General features: G+C 31.4%; 1 protein-coding gene across 1 annotated transcript; it reads right to left on the reverse strand.

Annotated features, from left to right (window-relative positions):
- Positions 1 to 4,895: 4,895 nt before the first annotated feature.
- Positions 4,896 to 10,967, reverse strand: LOC111703432 (uncharacterized). The gene is made up of 10 exons (XM_023475370.1): positions 10,344 to 10,967; positions 9,477 to 9,576; positions 8,994 to 9,141; positions 8,140 to 8,275; positions 7,240 to 7,302; positions 7,060 to 7,116; positions 6,907 to 6,992; positions 6,542 to 6,608; positions 5,185 to 5,397; positions 4,896 to 5,064 (listed from the first exon to the last, which is right to left on the reverse strand). The coding sequence occupies exons 2-10, from the start codon at positions 9,558 to 9,560 to the stop codon at positions 4,896 to 4,898; spliced, it is 1,023 nt and encodes a 340-aa protein (XP_023331138.1). The 5' UTR covers positions 9,561 to 9,576; positions 10,344 to 10,967.
- Between the last annotated feature and the right edge of the window lie 4,041 nt (positions 10,968 to 15,008).

The following is a 15,008-nucleotide window of genomic DNA, read 5'->3' on the forward strand; positions in this document are numbered from 1 at the left end:
GGGGAGGTCCGTAAGCCGGGGGAATGGAGGGGGGAGATGGATTATTCAGAAATAAAAATATATATTACGACGAATTTATACCAGCAGAAGTCAGCAAAAATATGAAAAAAACAACGTTGGACAATGTATATTTTTTAACTCGCCTGGGAACCCTGCTTTGCAGGAAACAGACAACCAAATAAACAAACACGAGGCTTAAGGGAGCTTCACACCCCCTTTCGTATTATCAATTTATGATTTGAACTCTTAAAAGTCTCCGGTTTTTACTATTATTGGATATAAACAAACAGACACCTAGACACCCAAATATCTACGTAAGGATGAATAAATGTATGTTGTTGTTAGGCCCATGTGTAAAAAAAGGCAGTAAATGTGAAATTAATTCCACCAAAAATAACAAATTTTCTGAAAGGAGCGTGTTACACACGACCTCTGCGTTCAGCGGTCAATATTCAACTGAAGAGTGAGAACATTTACGAAGAATAAATAGAATTTATATACAGAGTGTCACAATAAATGTAAGAATTGACTTAGGGACGAATACCTAGACCGTCTTTTTAAGAAGTAGCAAATTGTAATACCTGATTTTAAAATTCATAATATAGTTATGTCTGCTAGAGTTTATTTTATGAAAAGGGTAAAACTAAAAGGCTGTGATGTGGTGTTAGAAATTTTCGAAAAGACACTTTACGAAGGACGATTTCCCAAGTGACAACTTTCTAAATGTGCAATTTCTCAAGCGGTAACCTTCCAAAGGATAGGTTAAGTCATTCTCTTGAATTGAAGGTATCCAAAACACCAAAATGACATTCATATTTCTAACAATATTAATTTTTTGTATGCTTTCAGTGATAGGAATAGGTCTTCACAATTGGGAGCTGTATGTTTGCAATCAAAACATAAACAAATACAGTTTATACCCTAGCATTAGATTAAAGCTATATTTGTGTATACTTTACTAAATCAGAAATTATTTTCAAAGACGATATCGAAATTTTCGCTCAATTTCCATGTTTTGTGGGACACCCTGTATGTAAAGTTGAATCATTGATGACTCTTTTTTCATTTTAAAAAAAATCCGTTTTACTTTCTTTCTTTGCAAAATTTTCGCATTACTTTTTTATTTGGACATAAAGCATGGGATTTAGAGGGGGGGGGTCAAATTGACCCCCCCCAGCGTATCCTGGTTTTCAAGTACCCCAGCAGGGATAGGGTTAATTCTCGAAAATTTCGCATTTTTTCTCAAAACAGATCAAAGCGAAAAAATTTCCCATTTTTTTGCGAGCGAACAAAATGTAAATAAATGCGAAATTTTCGCGAAACGGTTTTGTTTTCCTTTTTTGCTGGAAAACCTAGCTGAAATGCTGTAACGCCTGGCCTATGATTTTACTCTCCCAACTCACTTTAACTTTTGTGAAGGCTTAGACTTTTACACTTTAGAGCTATAATTATTCAATGTAGGATGTTTTATGAAAGATTAGATTATCGTATTTATGATATATGTTTAATGATATATTTATTTTGTACTGAAGAATTACAATTAAAACAATACAAAAATGAAAGACAACGTTTCAGAATGAATTTTAAAACTGTTTCTTTATAAGACATTTTTTTATATATTTATAAGACAACTTTTTATTTATTTACATGAGAACTTTTTATATATTTTGATATTACCTTTTTTTAATATATTTACATTATAACTTATCTTCCTGTTGAAATGGTCAAAATATAAAAAATACTTTAAACATCTAAATATTTCAAATTATCACAACTTTCTTCCAAAATGGCAGCAAACAAATTTTAAACTTGAGAAATGATAATATTTGATGCTATCTAATTACTCTTAAATAGACTGAAAACGTAATTTAAAGTGCAATTTCAAGTGCCATTTCAAGTTACCCCCCAAATGGCAGAGTGGTAAGTTCGATTCACAAAGTTACCCTTAATAGCTGTGTCTGATCAAATATGATTTATATATCCATGTTTTTGTGATTTCTCTTCAAAAATATCCTGCAGCACATTTCTTGCTTCAAAATTAAAAACTTTTAAAAGCAGAAAAAACGCCGATATCTTTCCTACAATTGATCAGATACCTATCTACCTTTACGAGACTCATAAACAATCTTCGTTGCTCTAAAAATTAAATGTTTCTTACGTGGTTAAAAATAATTTACAATAGTTTTGACTTTTGGTCCGAGTAACTATTCTACAATTTTCACAATGAGCATACAATTTTGAAATGACCTAGTGTTCCGGGAAGAATTTTGTCGAAGAACGTCTCAAATTGTTGTGGTACCTTTTTGAAAGAAAAAAAAAACGATGCTTATCTCTAACGGAAAGGATTTACTTTAAGAATAACATCGCCTAATGTTTTCAAATTGGTACAAGGTGCGTGGGAGGGAATTTTCTCATAAGAGTTTCTTTCATAATATAAGATTCTCCATTAAGGTAAGAAGATTATAGAACTTTTCTCTCTAACGAATTATTTAAGTTAAGTGTAAGTGCTAACTGATTCATACTCATTGCTTCAAAAAATCTTTACTGCACTACTATTGAAGAAAACCAAATTTTGCAATTTCTAAGGTTTTGACTCATAAAAATGTCCTGAAAAAATGCAGGGAATTTTGCTTTTCATCAAAGCATAGCCAGGGCATAACTTTGGAGGAACAACATTCTCGAATGAAATTTTGGATATTAAATTGTTAAAATTTTCTTTTAAAAAAGTGTGAAATGCACTATATTCAATTTTAGCATTATTAGATACAAAGTTATTTGCTTTTTTAAGGTCTTTCAGTCTTCTTACCTTTTTCTTTTCGTACTGCATATCTTACTTTTGATAGCATTAAAAACACAGAGTAGAGAATAGAATATATAGAAGAAAGTTAAGAGTTTCCCTTGGTATGAATTTAAGTCTGAGACAGAGTTTAGAGTAGAGATGGGCATCTTTCATGTAAAGGAACCGAAATTTTTGTGAACGATAGTGTTGTTCAGACGATTGTTTTATTTTGAAAAACTATCATTTTATTGAACGAACGATTTTACTGAACAATCGTTCAGTGAGAAAACTAAGGATATAGATGAAAAATGAACGATAATTTTGCGATCAAACTAAACCATTTTGTTAAGTTATTGGAAAACAAAATTGAACAAAATGGGTCATTCAGAAACGATGAACGAACAAAATGAAAAAAAATGAACGCGCTCATCTCTAGTTCAGAGTGTACAATGCATGTAAATACTCGCAAGTTATGCACAGTACAACACAAAAATACATTATGATTCCTATACAATCCGTTGCAAGTCTTTTTTTCTTATTGTTAAATTAAAGATGAATTAAACTTAACGTAACGTAAAAATCGTCGTTTGAAATGTACGGTACCATTAAAACAAAATGGCGGTTTAACACTTTTTTAACTAAATTTTACTCTATATAATATTCTCTCATCTCTGATTAAAAGTCACAATAGACCAAAAAAAGAACAGACATCAGCTTATAGTTTTGGATGGATAAATCATGTATGGCTAAATCAGTCCACAAGGTAGAATTGAATTGATTGATGTTATGATGATTTTCATTCACACAGAGGTCCAAGGTCCAATTATTGCTTGATTCAAACCGACACAAGCATGTACAAGTAGTGGCCAGGCTAGTTTTATATGTATTTACTGGTACCAGCCTGTTAACCAGTTCACCCCTTTGATTGAACCAACTCAACTACCAACTAGATGTAAATATGCTGTTTATGTATCACTCAAAACTAGATTGATATAAATCCCAGTCACAGGAAAAGTCAAGTGGATACGGCGAAAATCACTTTTTTAATGTTTTACTAACATAGCCAATCCCTGACTTTCCTAGATGGGAGTGAAGTTTTGACCTGGCTGGGTCAAAGCCACTCAATGGATTCACTTGAGTTACTTATATCCTCAAAGGAGTTTATCTCACATCAGTACTGGTTGCTCTAATGTATTTTCTTAGTATGGACTGGTTTACTGAACCTGGAATGTCTAATGTCCAACTCGCTGGATCTAAGAAATTTAGAGATGGCACTCTGGTAGAAGATAAGAGGGAACTTGTAATGTCCCCTGCTGTGACCTACCATTTTCTAGTCGTGTCGGGGCAAACACCCATCTACAAATACAAAAAATATAAATTCAAGGGACTTTAGACTTTTTTTAAACTTTAATTAAAGAGTTGCATATCATTCCTCTTTAACCCTTAGTTTATTTTTAAAGAATATATCAATTCTCTCTACTATACAAGCTCGTCATAATGTCTGCTACTCTATTCCTTGTCTAAATAACGCACTTCCGGCTTAGATTCTCAACTCCCTGGCCAGGAACAGCTGATTCCATTCAGTTTTTTTTCAATTTGCCAAGTGAAGAGGAGTTACGCTGAATTTGAACCTTATTTTATGTGATTATTATTACGTGTTCATGATTGATTCTGGAAGATTGTATCTGCTCATTCGCACCTTACTGTTTTAGTTTGGCGAGTGCAGACTTTCTTGCTGTATTCTTTCTTTTTTTTAAACTTTTTAAATCTTCCAAAATCCACAAGGAAACTGTGAGCTGCCGCCCAAGTATTTTTAGCTAGCTATTGCTACTGTAGAGCTCGTAGATTGAGAGAATTCATATTTTTGGCGTAATGTCCTCTAAAACTCAAAAAATGGAGCAAAAAATGAAATTTTGATAAATGGGTAGTTTACCTGTATCCTTGTGATGATTCCTCTAGCAATTCAATATCATTCATATTTCCACGAAACTCACTTTTAAAAGAAATATTTCAAATTTAAGATAATGAATTTTTGCTACATTGGGAGATGTCTTTCATTTCTTTTGAATTTCTTTAGAAGTAGTGTTTACTAAACTTAAATATTGGCTAATTTTATTTAAATATCTATTTTCCTGTTTGTTCCGCCAGCCACAACCAGGGTATTTCCATCCATACCTATACTGGCAGAATCATGATGCTCATCATTAAGGTCAGGTAGATCCTTCCATCCTTCTCCCTCAATCAGATACTCTACTTTTCTTCCAGAAACAACCACCACGGCCCAGCTAAATTTATAACAAACATTAACAAAAGTATACACATGGCATATCCCAATATTATAAACATTTTTTGTTATCAAACTGAACAAATGGTTGTAAAGTAGTAACAAAATATTCCATAATTACCTTTTGCCTATTCTAGCTAATCCACACCCTGGACTGGTATGGTAATGCTTACTAGGGGGCAGAGGAATCCAAACATTATCATTAAGAACATAAGCATTTATATCTGTGTTTTCCTCGAATGCTCCGACAACAACAAGTCCAAAATGAGTTCCAACTGCACATCCTTCGTACAAAGGAGCAGGTAACTCAGGTCCAAACTCCCACTTCCCCAACCTGCAAATGTTAATGTATATATGCTACGATAAGACTAGCCAGTACCCCTAAATGCATGACAAGTACGATTACACTAGACTGGCTTGCACGTGTGAAAGGATGTACCCGTCAGGAGCTGTAGAAATATTTTACCAACTTATAGGCACCGATACTTGCAAACCAAGGTGTGCAAGCTCTTACGCAAAAATTGAGCATTATTTTCCCAATTGTTTAATAAAAATTATACCTAGAAACAAGTGCATTGTGGTTTAGGGCTGGGCACGTGCCAACTTTTTCAAGTTGTTTTTTTAACGGTTAGTTTTAACAGTTTTTAAGATAAAATTTCAGGTAGCCGTTAGTTTTAGAGGGTAAGAACAAAACTTTGTTACCTTAATGGTATTTTCTGTTTTTTTTTTAAGTTACCATTGGTTAACAATCTTAATTAGATTAACGACGTTAATGGAAAATTTCTACAATCATTAACAGCTCCCGCTATTAATGGTACTAGTCGTACAGAATTAACGGCGAAGCGGCAAAAAATTTCATTAATGCCAAATTGGCCCACCCTTACTATAAATAATGGGAGGATTCATATGGTGTTTTGCCTGATTTCAAATTATATTATTGTATAATGTACAACTTGCTGCAGCTAAGGGTCAAAGTCGAACATTTATATAAGTACAGATTCAAAATGCAAAGGAATTGAGTTTTTGCCACAAACTAAAATCTTCTGATTACAATATCTTTGCAACCTTATGGTGCAAACCTTTGATATTTCAAACTTAGATTATTTTATCTATAAGTATTAATAGTTTGAAATATCTAAGGTCTACGGCATTGGGTTCCAAAGATATAGAGATTAGAAAATCAGAGTTTGTGGCAAAAACTCAACAAGAATGTTGTGACTTTTGAAAGTGGCCCACATTAATTACGCAAAATGAGACTAAAACTTGACAAAGCAAGTTGAGGACAAAAATTTAAAAAGTAAGTTGGAAGTTGTTCAATGAGGACGCACAATATGGATGCACAATGAAGATGCACAATATACAATGAAGATGCATAATAATGGTATACAATGAAGACGCACATCAAAGACACACAATAGTGACGCACAATGAAGACACACAATGCATTAATAAAGCATAGAATATCAAACATTACATACCGTGGATCAAAGAATTGCACAGTTTTGGTTCCAGCTCTTTCATGATCATAGGGTTTAACACTTCCACCTAGAATAATTAATTCAGTTTTGGACACTTTTAGCATTATAAGACTTTTTTATCCTTATTTGCAATATTTTACATTATTAGATACCTTTATCAATATTTCAAATTTGATCTTAAATTTGACACTTTTATTAATATTTCAGGCTTTTAATACATTTTGACACTTTTATCATTATATCACACTTTTATTATTTTTTCAGATCCATTATTATTTGACTCTTTTTTTAGAATTCAGAATTTACTTTTAAAAGTAACAATTGTTATTTTTTACCGATATTTAAAAAAAAAAGATTTAAATAACCTATAATAAAGAATTTTCCATTGTAAACAGCACCAATCTGGAGATAAAGGGGCCTGGGCGGAATTGTCATTGGTTTCCAATCTTCTCTGAAATAGATATTATTTAGTAGATTTGTATATTTATAATATCAGAAGAAGTATTTATAATGTTTACCTTTTTTGTAGATCAAAGAACCAACAATCATATTTAGATAAAGAATAACCTTCTCGACTGAAATAGAAAAATTCAAAATATTAAAAACTGAAAATTAATGTTTATGATTTATAAATTAATCTACAACTTTGTTGATACAGACATGATGAGTAAGTATATTTTTCAAAATTTTGAAATCACCTGTCAAGATTACAAAGTATTATTTTGCTCTCAACTAATCCCACTGTTGGTCTGTATACAGGTCTAAAATAACATTATTATTATTAATTATCAAAACCATTATTTGTTTCAATCAATTTTATCTAAAAGACTAAATAAAAAAATAAAAATCTTGTTATTTTCTGAAATATATGATAGTAGATAAAATAATTTGACTCACAGTCTCAAGTCCAAAAAAAACTAAACATTTACAAATAAAAACTGCAAACAATTAAACCTTTTGCAGAACAAACATTTTTAATTTAACGAACAATTTTGCAGAACAAACATTTTTAATTCAACGAACAATTTTGCAGAACATACATTTTTAATTTAACGATCAATTTTGCTAAACAAACGATATTACTCAACGAATGATTTTAATAATCAATCAACGTTATTGTGCAAAAGTTTAGTCAAAAAACCCAACAAAACAGATGACAAAAATTAAAGTTGTTTCAAAAAATTAAAATATTTTAAAGACTTGCAAAATGGGTGTATAAACAAATCTAAATATAAATTTAGCTTGTCTGGGTGTTTGTTTGTTTGTATCCAATAAACGTCAAAACGGCTGAACCGATCGGGCCCAAATTTTTTGAGGGACATCACGTGACCATAGGGAAGGTTTATGAATGATAAAGATTTAAAAAAATGTGTTTTAAAGGTTTTTCATTTGTAAAATAATTTAAATTCTTGAAAATCCGCTATTTTTTTTTAAATCCGCAAAATTTTGTTCTTCTTTGTTTTAATATGTAAACAAAAAGATTATGTTCACAATTTAAATAGAGGATGGGCGCGAAGCGCCCTAAAAGCCTAGTGTTTTTTAAAAAAAAACATACACGCCCATCTCTAATAAAAAATAAATAAAAATATAATAAAAACCTGGGAAGACTGGAGATTTTGAGGTTGCAGGTATGGTGTGAACTGATTAATGCAGATGGCGGGAGTTTATTGAAACTGTCCCAGTTGTGTCCCCCCAACATCACAAGCAATGGACGCAGTCGTAGGAATTTTGCATCTGAAAAAGTTTTTAAAAATTAAAAATGATTAAGTTTTTTACAGGGCTACCCAAAAAGGATGAGACTTGAGATACGACTGTACTGAAGTTATACTGTTTGTTTTTTATATTCATGATTCCCTAATCCCTGCAACTGTAAACTTGTTTCTTTCTTAAGAAGACATAACTAAACCTTGAAATCTGTCTATTATATGAATTTCAGGTCGTCTTTACAGTCTCATCCTTTGAGAGTAACCCTGACTTTCTTGAAAAATTCTGTGTCATGGCTGCATAAAGCACCTGTTAAATCTTATGACAAAAATATAGCAATACAATATCTTTCCTTTATCATGATTTATGACTGGTTTTAATTAGCAAAAAGTCTTCAAATGCACGGCTTATTTGACGAGTCATTGTTTTATGAAAAGGATGTATCAGGGATTTCACGGAGTAAATATTTTTACAAAAACAAAACAGATATAGTTTCTGTACTGAAGGTCATGTCTGATTCACGATTCCTCTTTAAAACTTCATTTCAACAAAAAGAACATCATTTTTTAATTTTTTTTTTCTATAGATCCTAATGTTGGATTTATGCAGCAGTGACAAAGTAGGCAATTTAAAAATTTTCACGACGATATCTTCGCCATTGTTACCCATATGAAGGTCTGTGAATCGTGAATTCAACTTTGTAATTAAGTGGTCACTCAAAATTACGTTAACAGTCCCTTTTCTGTACCTGAACTTCGCTGTTTATTGTTAATGCCCTCGTTAAGAGCATAGTAGATTTTCGAAGTCCAGAATGTATGTTGATGCTGTTGAATGTCGTCTTGTACTCGGAGATGGGTTGGACCAGATACAGGATATAGTTTAGGAGGTACACAGCACTTAAACATTATATATATAAATGCATGAATTACTGTAAAGAGTTCTGACTATAGATGGATTAACGTGAATGGTGAAGAGTATAACTAGATTACCGTGATTGGAGAAGAGTATATAGATAGATTATCGTGATTGGTGAAGAGTATAACTAGATTACCGTGAATTGAAAAGAGTATAACTAGATTACTGTGAATGGACAGGAGTATCAATAGATTACCGTGATTGGTGAAGAGTATAACTAGATTACCGTGAATTGAAAAGAGTATAACTAGATTACCGTAAATGGAGAAGAGTATACCTAGATTAACGTGAATGGTTAAGAGTATATCTAGATTACCGTGAATGGAGTAGAGTAGAAAATGAGAAAGCTTGTCCCGAATATTAGACAGACCGCAGACGTTAACTGCACTGAGGATTCCATTGGCAGACAAACCCCACTACAACATGTTTTTATTCAATTCTTAGAATTATACAGCAAGTCCAATAAAACTGTGGAAATGGAAGACGACGTTCAGACACAAATTATGATTTCAAATAATCTAAAGAACATTAAATACAATAATTGTGCAGTGCACACAGCGCCATTTATCCCAAATGTTTTAAATATGTTGTTCATGTGCTTTTTAATGTTCATACATTTAGACAAGTATATATATATAAATATATATATATATATATATATTTGATTTGATTTTATTTCATAGGTTACTTCTTCCTATACTGGAAAACTATTTGCTTTTTAACAACATTTAATACAAGCAAGAATGCTAAAATGTCGTCTTCCCGTTCCACAGTTTTATGGGTCTTACTTTATCAATTGTAACTGTTATAAAGTTTTTCATTTATTATAAAAGTAATTATTTTGTGATTTTGGCTTCGAAGATGATAGAAAACTCGTTAAAAATTGGTATTGTGCATTACAACTATATTATGCTTTCTTAATAGAATGGAAGAACATTTTTTTCATTTTGGAGTTTTACATTTTTTCTAACTCTTTTTAAATCAGAATAATTTTTTTTACCTGGGTCCCCCCTGTTTTTTCCCTGGGTCCCCCCTGTTTTTTCCCTGGGTCCCCCCTGTTTTTTTACCTCGGTCCCCCCTGTTTTTTCACCTGGGTCTCTCCTGTTTTTTTACCTGGGTCCCCCCTGTTTTTTACCTGGGTCCCCCCTGTTTTTTTTTACCTGGGTACCCCCTGTTTTTTTACCTGGGTCCCCCCTGTTTATTAGTTTTCTCCTCTCCCTCTTTAAATGCTGCAATTCATTTTTTTAATCTTTCCAATCTAGAATTAGCCTTGTTTAAAAAAGTAAAGGTTATTATTAAAAATGAATGACGTGACTGTGAACCAAGGTAAATTGAAGATAAAACTATAGAAATTGTAGAAAAACAAAAACCTTTTATTTCAAAATGTTTCTTTATCAAGTGCTCTAAATAGTGGAGCTACATTTGATTCTACTACGCCAATCTGTGATGAAGATCTCCATGAGGTTCTTTTGAAAGGTTCTCTTACTAATGCAGAGATTTCTGAGCCTACTGAACCGATTTTACCAAGAGTTGGTTTTGCCTGTGAGCATGTTCTAAAAGCAAAAATTCCTCTAAAGAACCTGAAATCATTAATCGATCTAGATGAGAAAGACGACCTTGTAGATTACAGATGCTGCTATGAAAAGTTTCATCAAATTTTAAGACTGGGTCAACTTTCAAGTGATGCAACGCACCTTGGCCTTTGAATTGTACTCACTTATTAATTTCTTGTTTTTGTAGCTCTAGACAAGTTTATTTTATAACTTTAAAGCAGATGCTGGCAAACTTGATCAAAACTATTTCAAACCCTTTTTTCGCGCGGCCATTTTCGCAAAAAAAATAGATAAAAAGTCACAAGACAGAAAAAAATGTCTTTAAAATATATCAATGAGAATATGAAAAGATTTGTTTTAAAACACTGAATTCAGAAAAGTTGATTTCAAATGGATATATTAATTATTAAACCAATTAAAGACAAAAAATGGTTTTTGTATTGAACATTTGGGAGTCACATAAAACTTGTTTTTTTGGCTATAAATCAAACAATTTCATATATTTTGAAAAACGCACCTTTTTTCGGTCCTGCTATTTATTTTTTAGTATATTATTTCCTTAAAATGACTCGCCATTTTTTAAACTTTTGATTGATTTTTTTGCGAAGTGCTTAGAATATTTAGGCGCAGGTGCTTGATAGATTGCAACCTTTTGATCACTGTGCCCAGTTTTGGGGTTGGAAGATTTGACCCAATAACATTCACTAACTTTTTTAAAATTCTTTTTAATTTTGAATTCGAAGAACATGAAGACGATTATATTTATAAAATGTTCTGGCCAGTACTGTAAACAATATAAATATGATTTAAAAATAAGTTATTAGAAAAAATAACCAAATAAATTTTGGTCTAAAAACTACCAATTTGTAACAGTGTTTATTCCTTTCTGTATTTCTTTTCAACATTGCTTGCTGGCATGGTAGAAATTTTCAAATAATTTCATTTTCCCTATAAAATAAAATTGCAAAACAAATATAAATTCACGTTGACATTTTGTTTTGGTAAAAACCTTCATCGGTTGCATGGATTTTCTATCCACGCACAAAATATTTTAAAATGTCATAATATACCAATTCTATTTTTGAACTGTCTATTTTTGACTAAATATCAAATATTCCGTTTTTTTTTACTAAATATTTTGCTTTCGTCAAGAGAACTATTTTAGTCATCTCATATTTTGATATTTTGAAATTTTAGAATATTAGTTATTTAACTAAAATGTAATGTGGCTGTTTTATACAGGATGTGAAAAAATAAATGCGGTGTTTATTCACGACTCTCTGCAGCTGATAACTTGTTTTCTATTTTGCTAAATCATTAGATAAGTTATTAAAAGATTATATTTAAAGCAGAAGACTCAATTTAACCTTGAAATCGTCAGATTATCCGTGTTCCGGGCCGTCTATGCATTTGTGGGTAACCCTGTAATTACAGTAGCTTTATCTTTAATTTCCATTTCAATGTAACATTATTAAATCAGGTTTGTTTGCGTTTTAAGAGCTGATTTTTTATAGCTTTAAAATTTAAGCTATTAAACTGGTCAAGTCTTCGTTTTTGTAGCATATAATTAACCCAAGAATGTAAGATCTAAAAAAGTTACTTACGATGTAATTGAGTTTCTGCCACAAACTCTGATTTTGTAATCCCTTTGTCTTTAAAACACGATTTCATAGACCTTTGATATGTCAAACCATGAATTATGGTAAATCAAGTAATGTACGTTTGAAATAGCAAAGGTTTACAAAATCAGGTTTAGTTAGATTTAGAAATTAGACAATTTATGCTCTTGGTAAAAATTCAAATCTTTTCAAAAAGCATTCATAAAAACAGGCTATCTGCTCATTTTTTTATTTAAAAGTGGCGTTTTCGCGGATTTTTCGATGCTAAAGGAGGATTTCTTCAGAGTGTTGGACGATTTTTAAAATTATACGGGCAACGCAATTATTTAAGAAACGGAAAAAATATTAAAGAAAATTTTGATTGTTGACAATATATGATGATGCATATTTTCCACAGAATTTAGATATTTTTTCATTTTCCCTGGACCTTAACAAAAATTTAAAAATTTTAAATTAAGTTTGTTGTAATCATTTATTTTATTCCAAAAAATGTATAAAACAAATCTTGTGGTTGAATTAAGTTTGTTTTAGGTAGCCTAACTAATTTGACAAAGGAATATTAGGTTTGCAAGAAAAAAAAAATGAATAATTCCGCAGAGTTTTCTCAGAGATCTCATGGTTTTTGTGTAAACCTTTATTTCAATTTTAGGTTAAAAGAGATGGTTGTATGGTTGTATGGCTGTATGGTTAGGAGTAGTATGACTGATATTGCTGGTAAAGAGCGACTGATAATAAAAATATTCGGATAGTTCTTTATATATTCTCCTCCTCTTATGGAATTCTCTCTCTCTCTCTCTCTCTCTCTCTCTCTCTCTCTCGTGTGAAATACACCAAATAATATTGTGTTCTCCACGGGTTTTTGTTAGTTGTGTAGTGCTAAAATGTAACGGGCTACAGAAAAAGCAAAAGTGAGTTAGACTGATAAAATCAAAGCCCAAGGCGTTTTGATGCGACACTTCAAAGTCGACCCTGTCTTAAAAATTGATGAGACTTCTTATAAGCAGGCTGAATCTATGTGTGCATACTGCATACTTGCGTATTTTCTCCAATTCTGACCCGCTGATCTTAATAGAATCTTTTATAATTTAAGAGAAACCATATAATAAACCATGTTTTCAATACCTTGGATTTAAAGAAAAAGCTTTGACCCACACATTTAACTGAGCTTGTGGTGTGTGTTCGGCTTTAGTGCATGTATTTTATATATATGTACATAATATTCAAACATATATATAGAGATAACATTATATGAATGGATCCATAGAACTCCAAAAAGATGGGACAAGTAAGTAAATAAAGAAAAAAAATAAAGAAAAATCATAATTAAAGAGAGATGGTTAGATAGATAAATAGATAAATAGATAAATAGATAGATAGATAGATAAATAGATAGATAATAGATAGATAGATAGAATAATAGATAGATAGATAGACAGATAAATAGATAGATAGATAGATAGATCTGAATATAGTATGATTGTCAGGTAAATAAAAAAGAAAGCAGGGAATTATAAAAAGTATACGTAAGGGGGGTTTCCCGTCACAACAGGGTCGATATATACTCCCAAAAAAGTAAACACACAACTTTTGCATTTTTACATAAAATTTGTTTAAATATATATTTTTTTTGTAAAAAAACAAAATTATATTCATCCCTCTGATTCTTTAGTCAGGATATAAGGTATGACTCATTTAAAACAAGTTTGGTCAACTGCTTAACATGATAGTTTTTTAAAAAGTGGTATTTTATCAAACCAAAAACATTAAACAAAAAAAAATTTAATTTATATATACGTCTTTTCTTTTTTATAATAATGTAATAATAAATAATGTCAGCGTCAGGTAAGAATTTACCTAAAATGTGGAAAGCAAGTGGGAGGGGTGAGGGGGGGACCTTGAGCTAAAGGGGGGGTGGTATCTGGTTGAGTTGTTAGGGGGGAGGGCATTCGACCATGAACAGCACATAAACTCTAGAAATACTATTTTAGTTTGTTTTATATACTTTACAGTGTAGCAGTTATAGATTAACGTCTAAGGGACTGTATGCGTAATTTCCGATTCAGGAATGGATTGTCCGAATCACAACAGTGTTTTGTCTAATAAGTTTTTTTACGCATGTGGTTACACTGCAAAAGTGAATGACGCATTTCTTGTGCAAAAACATGAAAAGACAATTATCAGAATTTTAAACTTTAGAAAACTAGGGTTTCCACGAAATGGCTAAATCTTTTGCGCAAAATTTGCGCTATTTTCGCGCAAATTTTATTTTTGCGAACTTTTGCGCTATTTTTGCGCATGAAACGCAATAAGTTTTGCGCTATTTATTTTTTGCGAAAGTTGCGCATGAAACGAAATTTTAGTTTTGCGCAATTTTTTTTGCGCAATTTGCGCAAAACCGCAAGTTTTACGCAAAATGTAACTTTTTAGGCACATTGTCAAAAATTGATATTCTAAGCTTAGAATTGAACAACTGAAGATTTATTCCATATACAAAAAAAAATATTAACATACGAGTATGATAACGATTATACTACACTCAATTGGTTACTTCCAGTTACAAAAAGTTTAAATTAAGGAACCAAAATTAATAAAATAGAAATTAGAGAGTGTGAAACTTGGCAATATTTTAATCCTATTAAATAATTGCAAGTGACCCGGCCTTAAAAGCTTTGTTTA

This window comes from Eurytemora carolleeae, unplaced genomic scaffold (assembly GCF_000591075.1).
Source record: "Eurytemora carolleeae unplaced genomic scaffold, Eaff_2.0 scaffold512, whole genome shotgun sequence".
Lineage (NCBI taxonomy): Eukaryota > Metazoa > Arthropoda > Copepoda > Calanoida > Temoridae > Eurytemora > Eurytemora carolleeae.

What these genes read in the sequence shown, in the direction of transcription:
- LOC111703432 (XM_023475370.1), bottom strand. Translation starts at nt 9,560, where the DNA reads ATGGAATCCTCAGTGCAGTTAACGTCTGCGGTCTGTCTAATATTCGGG. An exon ending in TCTACTCTACTCCATTCACG is followed by an intron (nt 9,142 to 9,476) that starts GTAATCTAGATA and finishes ATAATGTTTAAG; the next exon opens with TGCTGTGTACCTCCTAAACT. An exon ending in AAAATCTCCAGTCTTCCCAG is followed by an intron (nt 7,303 to 8,139) that starts GTTTTTATTATA and finishes ATGTTATTTTAG; the next exon opens with ACCTGTATACAGACCAACAG.